General features: G+C 43.7%; 1 protein-coding gene across 6 annotated transcripts in view; it reads left to right on the forward strand.

Moving 5' to 3' along the window:
• Positions 1–20,980, forward strand: part of LOC137371164 (interleukin-6 receptor subunit beta-like) — a 111,587-nt gene that overhangs the window by 58,730 nt on the left and 31,877 nt on the right. For 4 of the 6 annotated variants that reach the window (XM_068033253.1, XM_068033245.1, XM_068033235.1 and 1 more), the window contains 6 exons: positions 2,070–2,190; positions 7,154–7,317; positions 9,929–10,086; positions 14,427–14,577; positions 14,849–14,908; positions 15,076–15,158. In XM_068033253.1, the coding sequence (XP_067889354.1) occupies positions 2,070–2,190; positions 7,154–7,317; positions 9,929–10,086; positions 14,427–14,577; positions 14,849–14,908; positions 15,076–15,158 (737 nt within the window). Of the gene's footprint in view, positions 1–2,069; positions 2,191–7,153; positions 7,318–9,928; positions 10,087–14,426; positions 14,578–14,848; positions 14,909–15,075; positions 15,159–20,980 lie in introns of those variants that run through there. The other 2 variants (XM_068033282.1, XM_068033262.1) reach the window with 2 other exon arrangements.

The following is a 20,980-nucleotide window of genomic DNA, read 5'->3' on the forward strand; positions in this document are numbered from 1 at the left end:
CTTGTGGATGAGAGACAAAGGGTGGAGTGCATTCAGAACAAAGCCGTAGGATTAGCTTTGCTAGTTTTACAATGTTAAACCTGTCATGGCCCCTATGGGGTTTAAAACCAGATTCATTCACACAAAATGGCATCTTTAATAAAATAACCTCAGAATATAGCCATTGGCTCCAAAATTCCTGGTGGATTAGGAGGCAGAATTTGGATCCACTAGATTTCCACTCCATTTAACTAACACAGGGGAGTGGACGAGTCTCTTGCCCGTCTCCCCTGCACCTTGTGGTGCGTATCTAGGCAGTTCTCAGGCTACCCAGAAATTGGACTCATTGGGGTAGAAATTTGTTTAAACTGATTTTTGGATACATAACTGCTGAAGTGCATGCAACACATGCCTAAACTGGAGGCTTAAGGTTCACCCGAAATTGGACTTTGGCCCCATTGTAATAATTGGAGTCAGATGCAGGATCAATAAAAGCCCCAGAACTGCTCAAGAAAGAAGAAATCAAAAGCAAAATACTGCAGATTCTGGAAATCTGAAATAGAAACAGAAAATTTTGGAAATACTTAGCATGTAAGCTTCTGATAAAAAGTCATCGACCTGAAACGTTAACTCTGTTTCTCTCTCCACAAATGCTGCCAGACCTGCTGAGTATTTTCAGCATTTTCTGTTTTTATACAGAAAGAAATCAATCCTGGGGAGATAAAATGTATTACCTTCTCCATCCTGCCAATTTAATGCCTGTGTGGATAAAAAGACTTAACAAACTTAAAGCATCTTCCTGTTCCTTCTCCATGGAAGTGGCATGGAATTGTTCTGATTTAATAGACTGCAGTTAGAGCGGGTGCTCCATTCTTCCTATATAGCCACAGGCCATCTGTCCTAAGCATGGGAATGACTCTATCTCCACATTTGCGACTGTGGCTACTGCTTTGCCAGTAGGCAAACAGGAGTCCCACTCAGCTAAATTTCCACCAGGGCTGTAGTGTCTGGTCAGGTATCCAAGGGGGAGGGGTGCAGCATTCTATTTAGTTCAAATATAACCATTTTGTGGGCTTTATTTCGGTAGATCTGCAAATGTCATTGTTTGTGTTCACTTATCTATTGCTTAATAAATCTATTTTGAAGTTAATACTTTAAATCATGATCTTATGAAGTATATATTCTACCATTTTCTGAAGTCCAGGAAGATCACATGTGATATAAGCAGTAATTGAAATGGACTAATAAGGGTTTTCTGTTCAATCACTGGGCTCACTTCCATTGTAATTATCCAATATTAGACACGCTCTGAACAACAGGGATTGAACACTTTATACAGTTATAGTCTGAGCTACTGAATTCTAGTGAAACATCCGGAGAGAAAACCCTACAATGTAGCAATGATTAATATATAAGAGAGTCAAGATTTTTTTTGGAGGGGTTGGGGGGAGAAAGAAAAAGAACATTCTTTGACTAGTTAGCTTAAAATCAATCTTTAGGAGGTTGCATCTTTTTTAAGTTTAATGTTGAAATGTCGGTTTCTTCCTGTTTCAATTGGAAGTAAATTGCTTTTGCTTTGGGCAGGTGAATATGCTCAGTGGCTGTAATGTGCACCAAGGCCTGCTAGAAGGAGTACCCCAAAAAGGATGAGAGTGGAAGTCTCAAGGGCACCAGTATTAAGAGGCAATTAAGAAGATGACTTCCCCTATATTATCATCTTCCTGTATGTTCCAGTGTCAGACCTGAAATTGTAGCATGGATGGATGTACAGTCTGTCCTGTATGCCAAGTAGGGAAACTCATTGCCCATCCATAGCATGTATATGACCAGTTGACTTTCATGGTACACTACTATAGTGTCCACCAAGACAAAAAAAAATTAATGCTCATGCCCTGTAAGGTCTCCTCTGAGAGATCCTTTTTCAAAACTGAAGAGCACCAATTTATCAAGACCTTCCTCCTACTGACACTGGGAATCAGCCTTGTTGCTTTCCTCTGAATTGGATCCCACTTGTGGTGCACCAGACTAATTTTAAAATGTGCCATATAAAGTGTAATATCTCTGTTTCAGCAAAATTATTTTTCTTACAGTGCCTCCTGATAAACCAAAAAATATTTCCTGCATTTCATACTGGCAAGAAAACTTTACATGTTTCTGGGATCAAGGACGTGAAACCTATATAGACACTAATTTTACACTAACTAGAATAAGGTAAGTATGAAAAGTTATATATTATACTTGATACCAGCGTTTCAATCACTTTCTTTATGCCAAAGAAAAGTGCTAAATCGTTTTGTTTGGTAGTTAAGAACTACCAGTTCAGATTGTTTGAAAGTAAATATAATGATCCCAAATATGTCTGCCAGTTACAGCACATCATTGGTACTGGAATGGTGTCTCTACCCTATGAGGCCTGCTAGTTGGGAGTGAATCTTGTTTTTGCTGTGGCATTAGTTCTGGTTAGGTCTGCACATGTTGCTGTTGCTTGGTACTTGGTGTAATATATGCTAATGAGAGGATCATCATTGGTGGGTACAAATCCCATGACTAACACTGCCAATGCTACACCAAGAATAATTCATGATGAAATTAATGCCTTTCTATCACCAGCAACAGCTGATGGTGCAGAAATTGCTTCTAGTCAGTAGCCTGTAGCTTGGAGAAGCTTTAAGCTTTAAAAATTGCTGGTGTGCCAAAGACATCTGGAACAGTTTTTCTTCTGCAGTGCATCTGTACAGAGCTGGCCTCACCTCTGACAACCTGAGAGCCTGAGAGACCATCAGGTCACTTGCATTCCCACCGAAAGTAACAGGTTCTGAGTAAACATAATTGGATTCCCAATGGGCATTATGTTCACTGTTTCAGTGCAGGAGGAGCAGAAATACAGGATGGAGGAAAGGAGGTTGAGGCAGGATGAAGCAAAGCAATTATAGAAAAAAAGCATGGGACAGGATCTTGATCTCGGGGCTCTTATGTGGCCCGTGGCCACTATGTAGCACAGGGCTGACACATGCAAGTTAATAATAGTTATCTGTGACCTGAAACTCGATTTGAAGGCAGGGGAAATAGAATAATATCAGTGGTGACAAAGGGAGATACTTAAACAAATGAGCATTACAGGATGGAGGGAACGAGGGTGAGGCAGCATCTGAGGAGGATTCATCCCACACAATGAGTAAATTAGAATCAAAGATTGGCAGGCAAAACTGTAACGGAACAATGGGCTGTCTTTAAAGAGGAAATGGTTCGGGGGCAGTCTAGGTACATTCCCATATATGGGAAAGGAAGGACAAACAAAGCCAGAGCTCTCTGGATAAGAAAAAAGATAGCGAGAAAGATGAAGCAGAAAAATGATGCACCTGAGTAGTGGTGAATTGTTGTTTTTCGGACTGTAGGAAGGTATGTAGTGGAGTTCCCTCGGTGCTAGGACCACTGCTTTTCTTGATCTTTATTAATGACCTCGACTTTGATGTGCAGGGCACAATTTCAAAATCTGTGGATGACACAAAACTTGAAAGTATGGTGAACCATGAGGAGGATAGTGTTAGATTTCAAGAGGACATAGACAAGCTAGTGGAATGAATGGACACATGGCAGGTGAAATTTAATGCAGAGAAGTGTGAAGTGATACATTTTGGTAGGAAGAACCAGGAGAGGCAATATAAAATAAAGAATAACATTCTAAAGGTGTGCAGGAGCAGAGAGACCTTTCTTTCATTCTTTCATGGGATGTGGGTGTCGCTGGCAAGGCCAGCATTTGTTGCCCAACCCTAATTGCCCATGAACTGAGTGGCTTGCTAGGCCATTTCAAAGGGCAGTTAAGAGTCAACCACATTGCTGTGGGTCTGGAGTCACATGTAGGCCAGACCAGGTAAGGACAGCAGATTTCCTTCCCTAAAGGACATTAGTGAATCTGGGGGTATATGTGCACAAATTATTGAAGGAGGCAGGACAGGTTAAAAATACATAGAGTACAAAAGCAAGGAGGTTACGGTGAACCTTTATAAAACATTGGTTTGGCCTCAACTGGATTATTGTGTCCAAATCTGGGCACCACACTTTAGGAAGAATGTTAAAGCATTAGAGAGGATACAGAAAAGATTTACGAGAATGGTTCCCGGGATGAGGGATGTCAGTTACGTGGATAGGTTAGAGAAGCTGGCATTGTTCTCGTTAGAGAAGAGAAGGTTGAAACGAGATTTGATAGAGGTGTTAAAAATCATGGGGAGTCTGACAGAGTAGAGAGGGACAAACTGTTCCCATTGGCAAAGGGTCAAGAACTAGAGGACACAGATTTAAGGCGAATGACAAAAGAAGCAAAAGCGACATGAGGAAATATTTCTTTACACAGCATGTGGTTAGGATCTGGAGTGCACTGCCTACGTGTGTGGTGGAGGTAGATTCAAATGTGGCTTTCAAAAGGATAATTGTCAGAAGAGAAAAAATTGCAGGGCTATGGGGAAAGGGTGGGGGAGAGGAATAGCTGAGTTGCCCTTGCAGAGACCCAGCATGGACACTGCACTGAATGGCCTCCTTCTGTGTTGTAACCATTCTGTGATTCTATGATAAGGTAGTACCCTTCCCCCACAAAGAGTTTACAAGCCGTGCAGATCTTATGAAGACCTCAGTGGCATGCCCTGTATGAGAAGATAGTATGTAGGAGAAAAATAAACTCTTGCAGAAGATGGAAATCTGAAATAAAACAAAAAATGCTACAGGACAGAACATAACATAAAAAAATAGGAGCAGGAGTGGGCCATACGGCCACTCCAGTCTGCTCCACCATTCAATACGATCTTGGCTGATTTGATCTTGGCCTCAAGTCCACTTTCCTGTTTGTTCCCATAACCCTCGATTCCCTTATAGTTCAATAATCTGTCTGTCTCAGCCTTTGATACTCAATGGCTCTGCCTCATCTCCACCAATGAAGCCCTGCAGCCAAGATCATCCTTGTGGACTGCTCTACATCTAGCTGTAAAAATTATCAGTGCATTCAATGTCAATGTCACTTGCTGCTTTCGAGCAGTCAGATTGGAATCTGTGTAAATCCAACCAGCATTTGTCATGTTACTGGCAACGTTTTTAAAAGAGTATTTCATCAAATATTTGGTAAGGCAGGAGCATCATAGGGCCATCTTGTTTTATAATGTTTCTGATTTTCTAACAATTAAGGGTGCAATAGATGGCAGAGAAATAGGATTGGGAGCTCCTACAATAAACCCTCTTGTTTTGAATTGAAAGGAGTTTCACTCGTGTGTTCAAATAGTGTATAAGCAGCACCAAAGAATGTTCCATGTCAGTGCCAAAAATGCAGCAAGTAGTCATGATGCCTTCATCCCCAGAAACTCTAGCCACTCTGATCTTTCAAGAAAGAGATTCAAGGGACAAAATGGCTATTGGTGATAATGTGTACCTTTGGCTAACATAGATAATGTGAGTTGCAATAATAGAAGCTGAGGAATGCTACTAAAGACACATGCCTGTACTAGAGTTGTTAAGAGAGAACTATAGATGTCATAAAGGGATGCAGTTTCTGTTTGGAAAGATCAGGAGGGGCTGTGCAATATGCATTACACACAATAGTAGCTTGCAGTGCCCTGCGCAACTTTCCTGTCCAAAAAGACTGCTTTGGAGACAGAAAAGCATAAAATGGAGCTTCATTAAGATTGTCACTTGGAGGATTTCTCAATGCTGGCAGCAAAACATTCTCTTTTAAGTGTCTCTTGTGTCACTACTCTCATTATTCCAAACCTCTAAGGCTGCATTTTAAGAGCCTGCTGAAGAGCCACTGTGATCTCCCACGCGGTGGCTCATTTAAATATCTGGGGTGGGCGGGGAGGGCTGTCCGACACCAGCAATGGCGTCAGCTGTTGTGCGCAGGCACTGGTGCCATTTTTAAAGGGCAGCCAGCCCTGCCGGCATATTTAAATTTTTAAAGATACAGCCCCCAAAATTTATCAAATAAATTTCTACTGCCCCTTTCCCACCCTCCGATAACAATTACATTAACTATTTGCCCTTTCCCCTCCAAAACACTTACCTTTTAAACTTACCTTGCGCCACCTCCCCCAGACTGCACAAAGTTTAAAGTTCACCCCTTCCCACCATCCTCTACATCCATTATGTTTATTTGACCCCGTCTCTCTCGCTCCAGAGAAAATATTAACTCCTTCCCCCCCCACCTCCACACCAGTGTCATGCTAGCCTTCCCCAGATGGGGAATTGAAGGTGTGGGAGTGCTGGACGCCGCACTGTGGATCTCGGTGGGCCCGGAAGATTAAAGGTAAGTTTATTTAAATTTAATCATCCCGTTCATTTAAATATTGTAATTCAGTTCCCGTCACCCAGCAGTGGGGGAGCAGCCATGGAGCCTTGCCGCTGCTGGGAGGATCGGACCGGGCCCTCCCGCCGTTGGCCTCTGCTGGAAAATCTTCCAGTCGCCCCAGCCACAGAGCCCGACATTGTTGGCTTGGTCAAATCCAGTTTCTTCAGTGTAGTACACATCTTAGAACCTCACAGCATGTCAGATCTCTGCTGTTACCACACCTGGTCCTTTCCTGAGCCACATACATCTGTTACTCTATCAAGGATCAAAGATCCCCTCCTTCCCCAATCATACAATCGTTCCAACCCACCTTGTATAAAAGGAGAAAGCTCACAGTCAAACCAGCAACCACCTGCTACTCTCCCAGTACTTTTCATTCCCACATTCATTTTTCTTGCCCCATTACCTACTGCTTGGTACCAGGGACCATGAAAGCAGCTCCTTCACCTGTTTTTTGCTTCACCTGCCATTTCATCTATGGCCCAGCAGTGCAAACACATTCACAGGGTACAACATCTTTAGATAAAAGATGAAGGCCACCAGAAAGCAAATTGCTGCCTTTGGTGGGTATAAATAGATGTAGAAACAACCCAGAAGCACTGAAGAGTATGCCCCTCTGTGTGCCTGCTGTGTATCTGCTTCATGGTAATGAGGCCTAGTAGGTAGGTTGGACACTGAAGATATCAGGGTGGTGTGATCTGTAATAGTAGAACCTGGTTAGCACTGGGGAGGTAGATTGGCTTCATGAAGTCTTGTCACTTACATGTTATATTATAACCAGTAAAAAAAAACTAAATGATTTCTTTTGACGGTGCTTTGGTTTTATGCAAGTTTTTATTTGTTTTTCAGGGACAATATAACATCTGACACCTGTGTTAGCTCGAAGAAGAATACGTGTTCCTTTTTTTTCCCAGATCTGTACATTACTGGAAATCTTAGGATTATTGTGATGGCACAGAATGCTCTCGGCAAAGCTTGGTCTGATCCTCTAGACCTGGATGCTTGGCACATTTGTAATTATCAATATTTTATATAACAATCTATATTGTCTGGTAATTTTCACAACCAGTTGTAAGCATGAATGTGTCACATACAATGGGGAAAAAATAGAACCTAGTTTATAATAATTTCTTTTTGCATTACACACTTGCTTTCCAATTGACAACACAAAAGACATGTATATGAAGTTGAACTGTTTAACATCCAGTGACTATTTAACAAAAAACAGCCTAAGTCCTTCCTACCCCACGATAGATAATCAGAGATGAGAAAGATTTTGGTTTTGAGTTCATAGACAGTGCCAAAATAGAAATAGAGCAAACAATGCACAGCAATATAGGCATATTCCAAACCATTTGTCTCATTTTGGGAAATGTTTGATAAGTGGCAACTCTAGTTCCACATGAGTAAGTGTAAAGAAACTGGGAACAAAGAACCAAAACAAGTCAGGATAATTGCACAATCTTGCACTCCCAGAAGTGAGCTGCAACCATGGGGTTCTGTTCTTTGCACACTGTGACCACATCTCCTACCATTACCCATGTAGTGTGTTAAATGGAACATTCATGCAGCTTGCTGATGAGGAAGCAGTTCCCGGGATAAATCCATAAAATAACCAACTGTGTGCTTCATGGCAGCAAAGAAAATAGGTAAATGAAGTTTTGAGTTACATTTAGCAGGAAGATAATACAAGTCAAAAGAGATTATGGGGAAAATGTTAACCCCAAAAAATGAGTAGGTTTAGATTGGATGTGAAGTTAAAATGTGAAAAAATCTCAAATATAAACCCAACCCGCCGCAATTCTGTCCTCTCCGGTTTTAACAGAGGTGGAATGGGGTGTGGGTGACCAATGCACTTCCAGGAAGCAGGTGGCTCATTTAAATATTTTAATGAGGCTCTGTGCCTCAGATTTTATCTCTCTCCTAGCTTTAATGCTGGCCAGCCAGGTTTCCTGGGCTTCAGGAAGCACGGCAGCTAAAGGGGGGTGAGGATTGCTGCTTAGAAGAGGTAAGTGCTTATCCAGTGCTGATTGTGGGCCAGGAGGAATAGGAGTGCTTGTGCCAGCCTCTCCAAGTAAACTTGTTTCCCAATTCACCCACTGCACCCCCCCCAACATTCTTGGATCCACTTATTGGACCCCTTATATTTGGACCTCCTCATGACTGGTTCCCCTCCCCCCTCCCCTATAAGAACAAACCTCAAACCCTCTCAGTGATCACTACCTACCTCCTCTGATTACCGACCTCCTCCATCTCTGCCTCCAGTCTCTTTCTCTCTGAACCCACCCCGACTCCCATGCTGTACTGATCACCTCCCCCACCCACCGACCCTCCAAAGCACCCGGTTGACTCGTTGAATTGTGCTAAATTAATCATTAGGTGGAATCTTATCAGCTCTAACCTTTTTCAGGCGTTGGGAGCGTTTCCGGGTCCCGACTCTGCATGGGTCTGAGGTGTGCCGACAGAGGGCATCTTACAGGAGCCGGTCAATTAAGAGGCTGCCTCCACATTCACTATCCAATAGAGGACAGTGGGCGGGTTCCTGAGGCGGGAATGCAGGACATCGAGGTCCATTCCAATGGAGGCTGGCAGCTCCCACTGTGAGATCAGTGGGCAAGTTGCTGATAGTTAGACTGATGGAGCAGCAGGGAGGCACTGCAGCTGCCATTAGTATGGAGTGGATGCAAGATTCACGGCTTCTGGACATCAGAGACATCCGTCTCCACAATTTCATTACTCAATGGCAAGACTGCGAGATGGGCAGACAGTAACCTTGCCATTTGCTGCTGCTGATCTTCTCCACAACTTGAACATTAACAATGCGCTGACCTGCTGCTGTGGGGCCGTCTCCTCTCACTAGGGTGCGTGTACCATTCACAAGATCACCTGGCACTCTGTTCAACTCTGTTCAACTGTTTTAAATTGCATGTAAATTAGCTTAATTGACTGACCACTGCTCCTGGGTGGGCAGCCACTGCTGCTTCTAGCCCACCTCCAGCAAAAGTGCACGGAGGCGGGAATATGTTGAGGAGCTGATCTGATGTACAACTTCCAAAATTTACTCTTGCTCCTGTCTCCGAATCCACCTCCTTGGGGCTGGTCAGATTCTGCCCATTGTTTAGTTTAGTTTAGTTTAGAGATACAGCACTGAAGCAGGCCCTTTGGCCCACCGAGTCTGTGCTGACCATCAACCACCCATTTATACTAATCCTACACTAATTCCATATTCCTACCACATCCCCACCTGTCCCTATATTTCCCTACCACCGACCTATACGAGGGTCAATTGCTAATGGCCAATTTACCTATCAACCTGCAAGTCTTTGGTGGTGGGAGGAAACCGGAGCACCCGGAGAAAACCCACGCAGACACAGGGAGAACTTGCAAACTCCACACAGGCAGTACCCAGAATTGAACCCGGGTCGCTGGAGCTGTGAGGCTGCGGTGCTAACCACTGCGCCACTGTGCCACCCCAAAGTTCTTGTATCCAAGAATAAAGATACTTAATTATAATTATGGCTAATTTGGCTCAGGGTGAACGTGAAGTAATCTTATTATTTTATTTTTGAAGTTTTAATAAGTGCAGGTTAAGTTGACTGATAGTTGGTATATTCTTCAATGCAGGGAAAACTGCTCCTCCTCAGGATGTAACTGTTCATTCAATCCTGGGTCAAGCAAGGTCTTTACTTGTAACCTGGCACCAACCTACAAAACTGAAACCAAAGACTGCATTACTCTATAGCCTCCAATACCAAATAACTGGTACAGGCAAATGGATTCAGGTACACAACCACTTTAATCAATTCTAAGCTACTTTTTTGAACTAACATGCAACCTTTGAGCCTCCGTGCCGTAAATTCCACATATTGCTGAAAAGAAATACGTTGTCGAAGCTTTTCATCTTGCGCTCATCAGGACAGGTACAAGAATGCCGAATTTCAGAGGGAGCAACAATTTATATTGCATGAGAAAAGGGTGCTGATTGGTTGGCAAGTTGACTCAGATTAGTCGAGGCATTGCCATGGAGAATGCACCAGGGAACTATATTCTCCCATGCTTTTGTTTAATTCAAAAGAGGCACAAAGCCTGGACATGTTCCTTTTGCCTGCAGAGGACGGGTCCCTGCAAATGAATATATGTAGCTTCTAGCGAGCGTAAGTGAGCCACATTGCGAGCTGGACTGATAATCTTAAATTGGTTGTTAGTGTAATGCTTAGCACATATTCTATGTCATATTCGTATGTGACTAACAGTTTAAAATAGTTTAATAGTTCAAATAGTTTAAAACTTTGTAACTTGTTAGTGACAACAGTAGATATTTGTCTTCACATTGAGTGCCTTTGCTCCTCCTACACCCAAGGATAATAGGGCATTAGAGTCATACCGGCAGAGAAGGAGGCCATTTGGCCCATCGAATCCATGCCTGTTCTCTGCAGAACAATCCAATCTGTCCCCTTCCCCAGCACTAGTCTCATAGACCTGTAAGTTTATTTCCCTCAAGTGCCCATCCAATTTCCTTTTAAAATCATTCATTGTCTCCGCTTCCACCACCCTTGTAGGCAGTGAGCTCCAGGTCATTACCACTCACTGCGTAAAAAAGTTCTTTCTCACATTCCCCCCTGCATCTCTTGCTCAAAACCTTAAATCTCTGTCCCCTAGTCTTTGCACCATCAGCTAATGGGAATAGCTTTTCTTTGTCTACCCAATCTAAACCTGCTATAATCTTTACAGCCATATCAAATTTACCCACAATCTCCTTTCCTCCAAGGAGAACAACCTCAGCTTCTATAACATAACTTTGTAGCTAAAATCACCCATTCTGGTAAATCTCCTCGGCACCCCCACAAGGACCCTCATATCCTAAAGTTGGTGATTGTTTGATTTTTTTTATTCATTCATGGAATGTAGGCATCACTGGCTAGGCCAGTGTTTATTGCCCATCCCGAATTGCCCTTGAGCAGGTGGTGGTGAGCTGCCTTCTTGAACCGCTGCAGTTCTTGAGGTGTAGGTACACCCACAGTGCTGTTAGGAAGGGAGTTCTAGGATTTTGACCCAGCGACAGTGACGGAACGGTGATATAGTTCCACGCCAGGATGGTGCGTGACTTGGAGGGGAACTTGCAGGTGGTGGTGTTCCCATGCACCTGCTGCCTTTGTCCTTCCAGGTAGTAGAAGTCACAGGGTTGGAAGGTGCTGTCTCAGGAGCCTTGGTGAGTTGCTGCAGTGCATCGTGTAGATTGTACACACTGCTGCCACTGTGCATTGGTGGTGAAGGAAGTGAATGTTCAAAGTGGTGGATGGGATGCTAATCAAGCATCCTGGATGGTGTCGAGCTTCTTGAGTGTTGTTGGAGCTGCACGCATCCAGGCATGTGCAGAGTATTCCATCAGACTTCTGACTTGTGCCTTGTGGACAAGCATTGGGGAGACAGGAGATGAGTTACTCGCCACAGAATTCCCAGCCTCTGAACTATTCTTGTAGCCACAGCATTTATATGGCTAGTCTGGTTAAGTTTCTGGTCAATAGAACCCCCAGGATGTTGATAATGGGGTTTCTGATCTAATTTACTGTAATAAAATACATGATTAATTTTCGGTAATCAGAACTCAGAATGTTAAGAAGCAGTGATGGGAATGGAATGCAGTAAGCACCTTTCTGCTCATTGAGTTTCTGGAGAGAAGCTTGTCAAGAGCAACAGTGATTTATAGTTTATTTTAGAACTTTGGATGTAACGCAAGTTCCAAATTTGCTCATGAAGAAGCTAAATCACCTCTGAAAGTATAAAGTAACAGAGTGTAAAATGAAACACCTGTCTGTTTGAAGCACCGCCATTTCTCCATTTCTTTGATTATAAACTACTATTGTAACTTCTTCTTCTTTGGCCTCCTTGTCTCGAGAGACAATGGGTAAGCGCCTGGAGGTGGTCAGTGGTTTGTGAAGCAGCGCCTGGAGTGGCTATAAAGGCCAATTCTAGAGTGACAGACTCTTCCACAGGGCTGCGGATAAAATTGGTTGTCGGGGCTGATACACAGTTGGCTCTCTCCTTGCACTTCTGTCTTTTTTCCTGCCAACTGCTAAGTCTCTTCGACTTGCCACACTTTATCCCCGCCTTTATGGCTGCCCGCCAGCTCTGGCGATCACTGGCAACTGACTCCCATGACTTGTGATCAATGTCACAGGACTTCATGTCGCATTTGCAGACATCTTTAAAGCAGAGACATGGACGGCCGGTGGGTCTGGTACCAGTGACGTGTTCGCTGTACAATGTGTCCTTGGGGATCCTGCCATCTTCCATGCGGCTCACATGGCCAAGCCATCTCAAGCGCCGCTGACTCAGTAGGGTGTATATGCTGGGGATGTTGGCCGCCTCGAGGACTTCTGTGTTGGAGATACGGTCCTGCCACCTGATGCCAAGGATTCTCCGGAGGCAGCGAAGATGGAATGAATTGTGACATCGCTCTTGGCTGACATACGTTGTCCAGGCCTCGCTGCCATAGAGCAAGGTACTGAGGACACAGGCCTGATAGACTCGGACATTTGTGTTCCGTGTCAGTGCGCCATTTTCCCACACTCTCTTGGTCTGTCTGCACATAGCAGTGGAAGCCTTACCCATGCGCTTGTTGATTTCTGCATCGAGAGACAGGTTACTGGTGATAGTTGAGCCTAGGTAGGTGAACTCTTGAACCACTTCAAGAGCGTGGTCACCGATATTGATGGATGGAGCATTTCTGACGTCCTGTCCCATGATGTTCGTTTTCTTGAGGCTGATGGTTAGGCCAAATTCGTTGCAGGCAGCCACAATCCTGTCGATGAGTCTCTGCAGACACTCTTCAGTGTGAGATGTTAATGCAGCATCGTCAGCAAAGAGGAGTTCCCTGGTGAGGACTTTCCGTACTTTGGTCTTCGCTCTTAGATGGGCAAGGTTGAACAACCTGCCATCTGATCTTGTGTGGAGGAAAGTTCCTTCTTCTGAAGACTTGAACGCATGTGAGAGCAGCAGTGAGAAGAAGATGCTCTCACATGCGTTCAAGTCTTCAGAAGTATTGTAACTACTGTTATAATAAACAGAGCAAGTTATTCTGCCATATTAGATTTCATATTGATGATGTAACAGTGAACAAGAAGGGTTCATATCTTTGGGTTTTAGCATAGCAGTAATTGTAAATCTAAGTGCTCAATAATATGCTAACGCCCTCAAATGGCAGCCTTATCTTTATTACTGTAGTTGGGTTCCTCTAGGCCTCCCTTCAAACCAATAACTTCAAATCAATTACATATTTGTAAAAAATTCTCCTTTCGATTTTTTTCCTTCCTCTCCTGAAGGCATTGATTTAGAACGTTACAGTACAGAAATAGGCCACTTGGTCCATCAAGTCTGTCCTGGTGTTTTTCTCCACATGAGCCATCAAAAGCAGGTGTGAATCTTGCTGTGGGCCTACTGATGGCCCCTAAAAAAGGTGATTGCTCCAAGAGAAACCAATTATCTTCTTAATGCTGTTCCACCGATCCTTGTGAGGAACAAAGAAGTTTTAAAACTTACTTCTTCCGCCTGATAAAGGCCCTGAGTTCCACCCTTGAATTGGCAGAGTGGTGTTCCAAATTACAGCCAACATATTTTAAGCAGAAAGAATATCGATTTAGATAGTGCCTGTTACATCTTCAAGATATTTCAAACAGTGAACTACTTTTCAGGTGCAGCTGCAAATGTCAATTTGTAGATAGCAAGGCCCCATAAACAGCAAACGAGTGTCTTTGGTAGTGATTAAGCAAGGAATCCTGGCCAAGGCACTGGAGGAACTCTCTGCTGTTCTTTGAACAGGCTCATCTGCATGATGATACCTCTGGCAATGTGAGATTCTAGCGTATGGGATCATGCATACAATAGGGGGTCATTGTGATATATCTCGATAGCTATCTTCAGAATACGATGCAATATATCCTCCATAGGCTCAGCATGGCATTTAGAACTTCATAATTATTTAATGCAAATATCAATAACTAGACACACTGAACTCTTGGCCTCTATATATTTTAAGAAAGATATTATTGGTATGACATTTTACGTGCTTGAACAGAGCAGTCTGAATTATATATAATGATATGTATCAACTATATTTTTTTAGGCAACAGAAGAAAAAATTATTAATACTTCATTCGTATTAAAGAATCTCAAACCCTTCACCAACTATACAGTTGCTGTGCGTTGCATTGGTGAACAACAGACCTACTGGAGTGACTGGAGTTCAAAGAAAAGTGGATTAACTTCTGAAGCTAGTATGTATTAAGACTTTGACAAACCCACATATTAGTAGGAATTTTCAGAATGTTGAGCTAAATTTTCAAACAGTGCACAGTAACAGGATTGTTACTGTTTGTCAGTGGGTCCAACAATGAGCTACTGGCCAATCAAGCTCTCCACTGCTATAAGCATATTTCTCATCTGACTCTGTTACTCTCTGACACTTACCCTTACTTTGGTGTACAAACTGAACAACAATATTTCTCTTTCTATGTTCTAAACCTTTCCACAATTTCTTCTCTGAAGCCACCCTCTTTAACACTATTAAAATCAAGACTTCAACTTGGAAAACATCAAAGAAAAAAGGTGAGTGAATGTAATTTTATAATAACTATCCAAAAATAAACGTCTGAGATTAAAAGAATGGTTTGTTGCATTTCTGTATTAAAGTAAAACATGGAATAAGTGAATGGATCAGAACAAAGTTGAATAAAGTTCTTAGTTTATTTTTCTCTCTCTTTCATTGTTTTCAGAGCCATTAACAGGACCAGCTCTTTGGAGACAGATTAAAAATGCTGATTCTCAGGGAAATAGAGAAGTACATCTTCTGTGGAAGGTAACTTGCCTCCAGTTTTAAAATGGTCAATTAATTGTCAAAAGTAAAAGATAAATTTGGACGAACGAATGGATATTAACCCATGAAGAAATTCATTCATTTTGCTTCAAATTTTCAGCCCTCTCTTATCTTTATGTGGGCTATCTCTGACTCCATTGCTTCTTGGACTTCTCTATCTCTGGGCATGGGCTGTCCACTGACATCTATTACAAGCTCACTGATTGCACAACTATCTAGATCATATTTTTTACCACCCCAATTCTTGTACGGGCTCCATCCCATCTTCCTTTCTCCATGTCTACTGCATCTGCTCTGACGATGCCACATTGCACACCAGAGCTTCTGAAATGTCTTCCTTCCTTCTCAGTCAAGGATTCCTCTCTACCCATGGTAGACAAGGCCCTAGGTTAAGTCTGCCCCATTTCCTGTACTTCAGCTGGCACTCGTTACACTCCCCTAGCCTCCACATTTGGCAGATAAAATTTTTGCCATTTCCATCACTTCCAATACAATCGTATCATCAGATTCAGCATCCAAAGGGACAGTTCCCTCTATAACACCCTAGTCCAGTTTTCACCTAATCTCCTTCCCTGGCACCTTCCTATGTCAGCACAGTAAATACAATACTTCATCTTTCAATCCCTCCCATTACCATCATCCAAGGCCCCAAACAATCCTTCTGCTTGAAACAGTGATTTACTTGTAAATCTTTCAACCTAATATACTGTATTCATTGCTCACAATGAGGTTTCCTCTACATCAGGAAGACAAGGGTCCTGATATTAGTGGGAATCTGAGGAGGTTGTGAGGAAGGTTGAAATCAGCTGAAGAACCAGCAATCCCGGTGATGTGGAGGCCCTGCCAATCTTAATAGCAGAGCACTATTAACATATCGTAGTGCCAAATGGGCAGCCTGGCTGGTGGACAGGAGGGAACACGAGCAGGAGGTTGCAAACAGGGACCCTTGGGGATGATCCCAAGCACTGAGAAGGAAGCATCAGCTTCGGACAGTGATCAAGAGGACTCTGAGGCGGTTGGTGATCAGAAGGGCTGGGGCTGCAAGGCTATAGTTTGGGGCTGGGGGAGGCTGAAGGCTTCCTTGAGTGGCCTAATGGGAGCATTCCTGCTTCTCTTGGCCCAAAAGGGTGCTAAAAGTGCTAAAATCTACATTGAATGGTGAATGAATGGTGTCAGATTGTCCAATCTTGATATTTTAACCCTGCTGACCTGATCCCGCCCTTTGTGGAGTGGGGGAGGGCTGCAGGTTGAGGCCCAAACATAAATTTGGGTGATTGTTTTGTTAAACATTTCCATTCTGTATGCAAGCATGATCCTGAGTTCTCTATCATTTACCACTTCAATTCTCCATTCCACTCTCACTTTGACCCCTCTGCCCTTGGCCTTCTCTGGTGTTCCAGTGAAACTCCATTAAGCTTGAGGAACTGCACCTTATCCTTCCACCAGAAACTTTGCAGCTGTCTGGCCTTATTTTCAACTTCAAAAACTGCAGACTTTAACCACAGATCCCACTTTCTCTCTGACAGTAGATGCTGGTAGTGTAGGATGGATGTACTAGTGCATTCATGGATGGAAGTGGGAGTAGTTTGGTGCTTGGGATGAGGATTTCTCATTGGTACATCATCGATGCACCCCTTGTATTGACCTACATTGGTTCCACGAGACTCTTGGCTAATTGGAGCCTGCTCCACTTTGCCAAGTTGTTGTGCTCCCCTCTCCAATTTAGCTAGCCACTTTAACTGCTAAAACATTTTCTGGGGTTGTACATGTCTTTTATTTCCTAATTTCTCTCATTATTCCACTTTTTTGCCTTCAGCTATTATCACTTTTTTCATTTAATTATCTCCTCTACTATATGGGCGGCGCAGTGGTTAGCACCGCAGCCTCACAGCTCCAGTGACCCGGGTTCAACTCTGGGTACTGCCTGTGTGGAGTTTGCAAGTTCTCCCTGTGTTTGCGTGGGTTTCCTCCGGGTGCTCTGGTTTCCTCCCACATGCCAAAGACTTGCAGGTTGATAGGTAAGTTGGCCATTAGCAATTGCCCCTAGTATAGGTAGTTGGTAGGGAAATATAGGGACAGGTGGGGATGTGGTAGGAATATGGAATTAGTGTCTTCTTTTGGGCCTCCTTATCTCGAGAGACAATGGATACGCGCCTGGAGGTGGTCAGTGGTTTGTGAAGCAGCGCCTGGAGTGGCTATAAAGGCCAATTCTGGAGTAACAGGCTCTTCCACAGGTGCTGCAGAGAAATTTGTTTGTTGGGGCTGTTGCACAGTTGGCTCTCCCCTTGCGCCTCTGTCTTTTTTCCTGCCAACTACTAAGTCTCTTCGACTCGCCACAATTTAGCCCTGTCTTTATGGCTGCCCGCCAGCTCTGGCGAATGCTGGCAACTGACTCCCACGACTTGTGATCAATGTCACACGATTTCATGTCGCGTTTGCAGACGTCTTTATAACGGAGACATGGACGGCCGGTGGGTCTGATACCAGTGGCGAGCTCGCTGTACAATGTGTCTTTGGGGATCCTGCCATCTTCCATGCGGCTCACATGGCCAAGCCATCTCAAGCGCCGCTGACTCAGTAGTGTGTATAAGCTGGGGATGTTGGCCGCTTCAAGGACTTCTGTGTTGGAGATATAGTCCTGCCACCTGATGCCAAGTATTCTCCGAAGGCAGCGAAGATGGAATGAATTGAGACGTCGCTCTTGGCTGGCATACGTTGTCCAGGCCTCGCTGCCGTAGAGCAAGGTACTGAGGACACAGGCCTGATACACTCGGACTTTTGTGTTCCGTGTCAGTGCGCCATTTTCCCACACTCTCTTGGCCAGTCTGAACATAGCAGTGGAAGCCTTACCCATGCGCTTGTTGATTTCTGCATCTAGAGACAGGTTACTGGTGATAGTTGACATAATCACTGGAATTAGTGTAGGATTAGTATAAATGGGTGGTTGATGGTCGGCACAGACTCGGTGGGCCGAAGGGCCTGTTTCAGTGCTGGATCTCTAAACTAAACTACTCCATCTAAACACTTTACAGTTCAATTTCTTTCCTTCTGCATCTGTTTCTCCTTCCTTTCGATCTGCTCCTTCTTATAAGCTGTTCATCTGTAATATCTCCTCATTGTAATGAAGGATTATGCTTGAAACATTAACATGTCACTTCTGTCCACAGATGCTGCTCCTGACTTGATGAATATTCCCAGCATTTTGTTTTTGCTTTTTTTAAATTAATGCTTGAAATATTGAACAGCTACATATTAGTAAGAGCAGCTTTCAGTACTGTTTGTAAACAACAGCCTGCTCTTTTACAGCACCTTTTAATGTAGTAAAATATTTCAAGGCTCTTCAAAGTTGTTATTAAACAACTGAGTTACATAAAGAAATATCAGGACAGGTGAAAGTAGTAAGTTTAAGGAGTGTCTTAAAAGAGGTGAGAGAGGCAAAGAAGTTTAAGGAGGTTCCAGAGGCAGGGCCACCACTTATGGGCAATGGAAATCATTGATGTGCAAAAGGCCAAAATTGGAAGAGTGCAGAGATCTTGGAGTGTTGAAGGGCTGGAGGAGGGTACAGAGATAGGGAGAGTCAAGGCCATGGAACACAAGGGTGAGAATTTTAAATTTGAGGCATTGCAGACTGGGAACCAATGTAGGTCAGCAAGCACGGTGTGGTGGGTGAATGGGACTCTGTGCAAGTTAGGATATGGACAGCAGAGCTTTGGATCAGCTTAAGGTTAAGCAGGGTCAGAGGGCAGCCAAGAGAGCATTGGAATAGTAATATCTGGAAGAAACAAAAACATGCAGGAATGTTTCAGCAGCTGATGGGCTGAGGCAGGGGCAGAAGTGCACAATATTACAGAGGTGGAGGTAGGTGGTCCTAGGGATGAGAGGATATCAGGTTGGAAGCACAGTTTAAGATCAAACAGGATCCCAGTGTTGTGAACAGTCTAGTTCAGCCTCAGACAGTAGACAGGAAGTAGAATGGAGTCAGTGGCTAGGGAACAGAGTTTGTGGCAGCAACCATAGACTATTGCAAAATAGCTTCATGAGCAAGAACTAATGTAGTAAAAGTCTCCTATTTTGACAAATGTTATTCATTTTCTGGACTGAAAGCCCAACAGAGATGACAAATGTGTTCTGATTTGGATTGGATGATCAAGTCACTGTTTTCTTCATTTAAGAGATTTTTTCACAGTATGATGCCACGATTGCAACTATTTAAAGTACTTTAAAGTATAATTTTGGACCTTGTGAAAATCTTTATTTTAATTTATAAATGCCTGGTTGGTACTGAAAACATGTTTGTCATAAACTGAGTGTAAAAAGCGGAAGTTGGTGTGACAGCTGGACTCACTGGCTAGATTGCTGAGGTTTGATGTGGTAATAGAGATGTACCCTCAGGTTCCGGACACACTCCTCTATTCACTGTTTTCATTAAAGAAACAAAGCTGCAGATTTTCTCCAGCAGTTTGTTGCTGTTCTGTATCTATGGTCCCTGTGTGTCCTCTATCCTCTACATCAGTACATTAAACCCTTGGAGTCCAGTTTTTTAATTCATTCTTGGGAGTTGAGCATCGCTGGGAAGGCCAGCACTTATTGCTCATCCCTAACTGCCCTTGAGAAGATGGTGGTGAGCCACCTTCTTGAACCGCTGCAGTCCATCTGGTGTAGGTGGACTCATAGAGTTGTTAGGGAGGGAGTTCAGGATTTGACCCAGTGACAGTGTAGGAAAAGTGATAGAGTTCCAAGTCAGGATGGCAAGTGACTGGAATTAGAATTAGAACATTACAGCGCAGTACAGGCCCTTCGGCCCTCGATGTTGCGCCGACCTGTGAAACCATCTGACCTACACTAGTCCATTTTCATCCATATGTCTATCCAATGACCACTTAAATGCCCTTAAAGTTGGCGAATCTACTACTGTTGCAGGCAGGGCGTTCCACGCCCCTACTACTCTCTGAGTAAAGAAACTACCTCTGACATCTGTCCTATATCTATCACCCCTCAACTTAAAGCTATGTCCCCTCGTGTTTGCCATCACCATCCGAGGAAAAAGACTCTCACTATCCACCCTATCTAACCCTCTGATTATCTTATATGTCTCTATTAAGTCACCTCTCCTCCTCCTTCTCTCCAACGAAAACAACCTCAAGTCCCTCAGCCTTTCCTTGTAAGACCTTCCCTCCATACCAGGCAACATCCTAGTAAATCTCCTCTGCACCCTTTCCAAAGCTTCCACATCCTTCCTATAATGCGGTGAACAGAACTGCACGCAATACTCCAGGTGCGGTCTCACCAGAGTTTTGTACAGCTGCAGCATGACCTCGTGGCTCCGAAACTCGATCCCCCTACTAATAAAAGCTAACACACCATATGCCTTCTTAACAGCCCTATTAACCTGGGTGGCAACCTTCAGGGATTTATGTGCCTGGACACCAAGATCTCTCTGTTCATCTACACTACCAAGAATCTTCCCATTAGCCCAGTACTCTGCATTCCTGTTACTCCTTCCAAAGTGAATCACCTCACACTTTTCCGCATTGAACTCCATTTGCCATCTCTCAGCCCAGCTCTGCAGCCTATCTATGTCCCTCTGTAACCTACAACATCCTTTGGCACTATCCACAACTCCACCGACCTTCGTGTCATCCGCAAATTTACTAACCCACCCTTCTGCACACTCTTCCAGGTCATTTATAAAAATGACAAACAGCAGTGGCCCCAAAACAGATCCTTGCGGTACACCACTAGTAACTAAACTCCAGGATGAACATTTGCCATCAACCACCACCCTCTGTCTTCTTTCAGCTAGC

The sequence above is a fragment of the Heterodontus francisci genome, chromosome 1 (assembly GCF_036365525.1).
Source record: "Heterodontus francisci isolate sHetFra1 chromosome 1, sHetFra1.hap1, whole genome shotgun sequence".
NCBI classification, from domain to species: Eukaryota; Metazoa; Chordata; class Chondrichthyes; order Heterodontiformes; family Heterodontidae; genus Heterodontus; species Heterodontus francisci.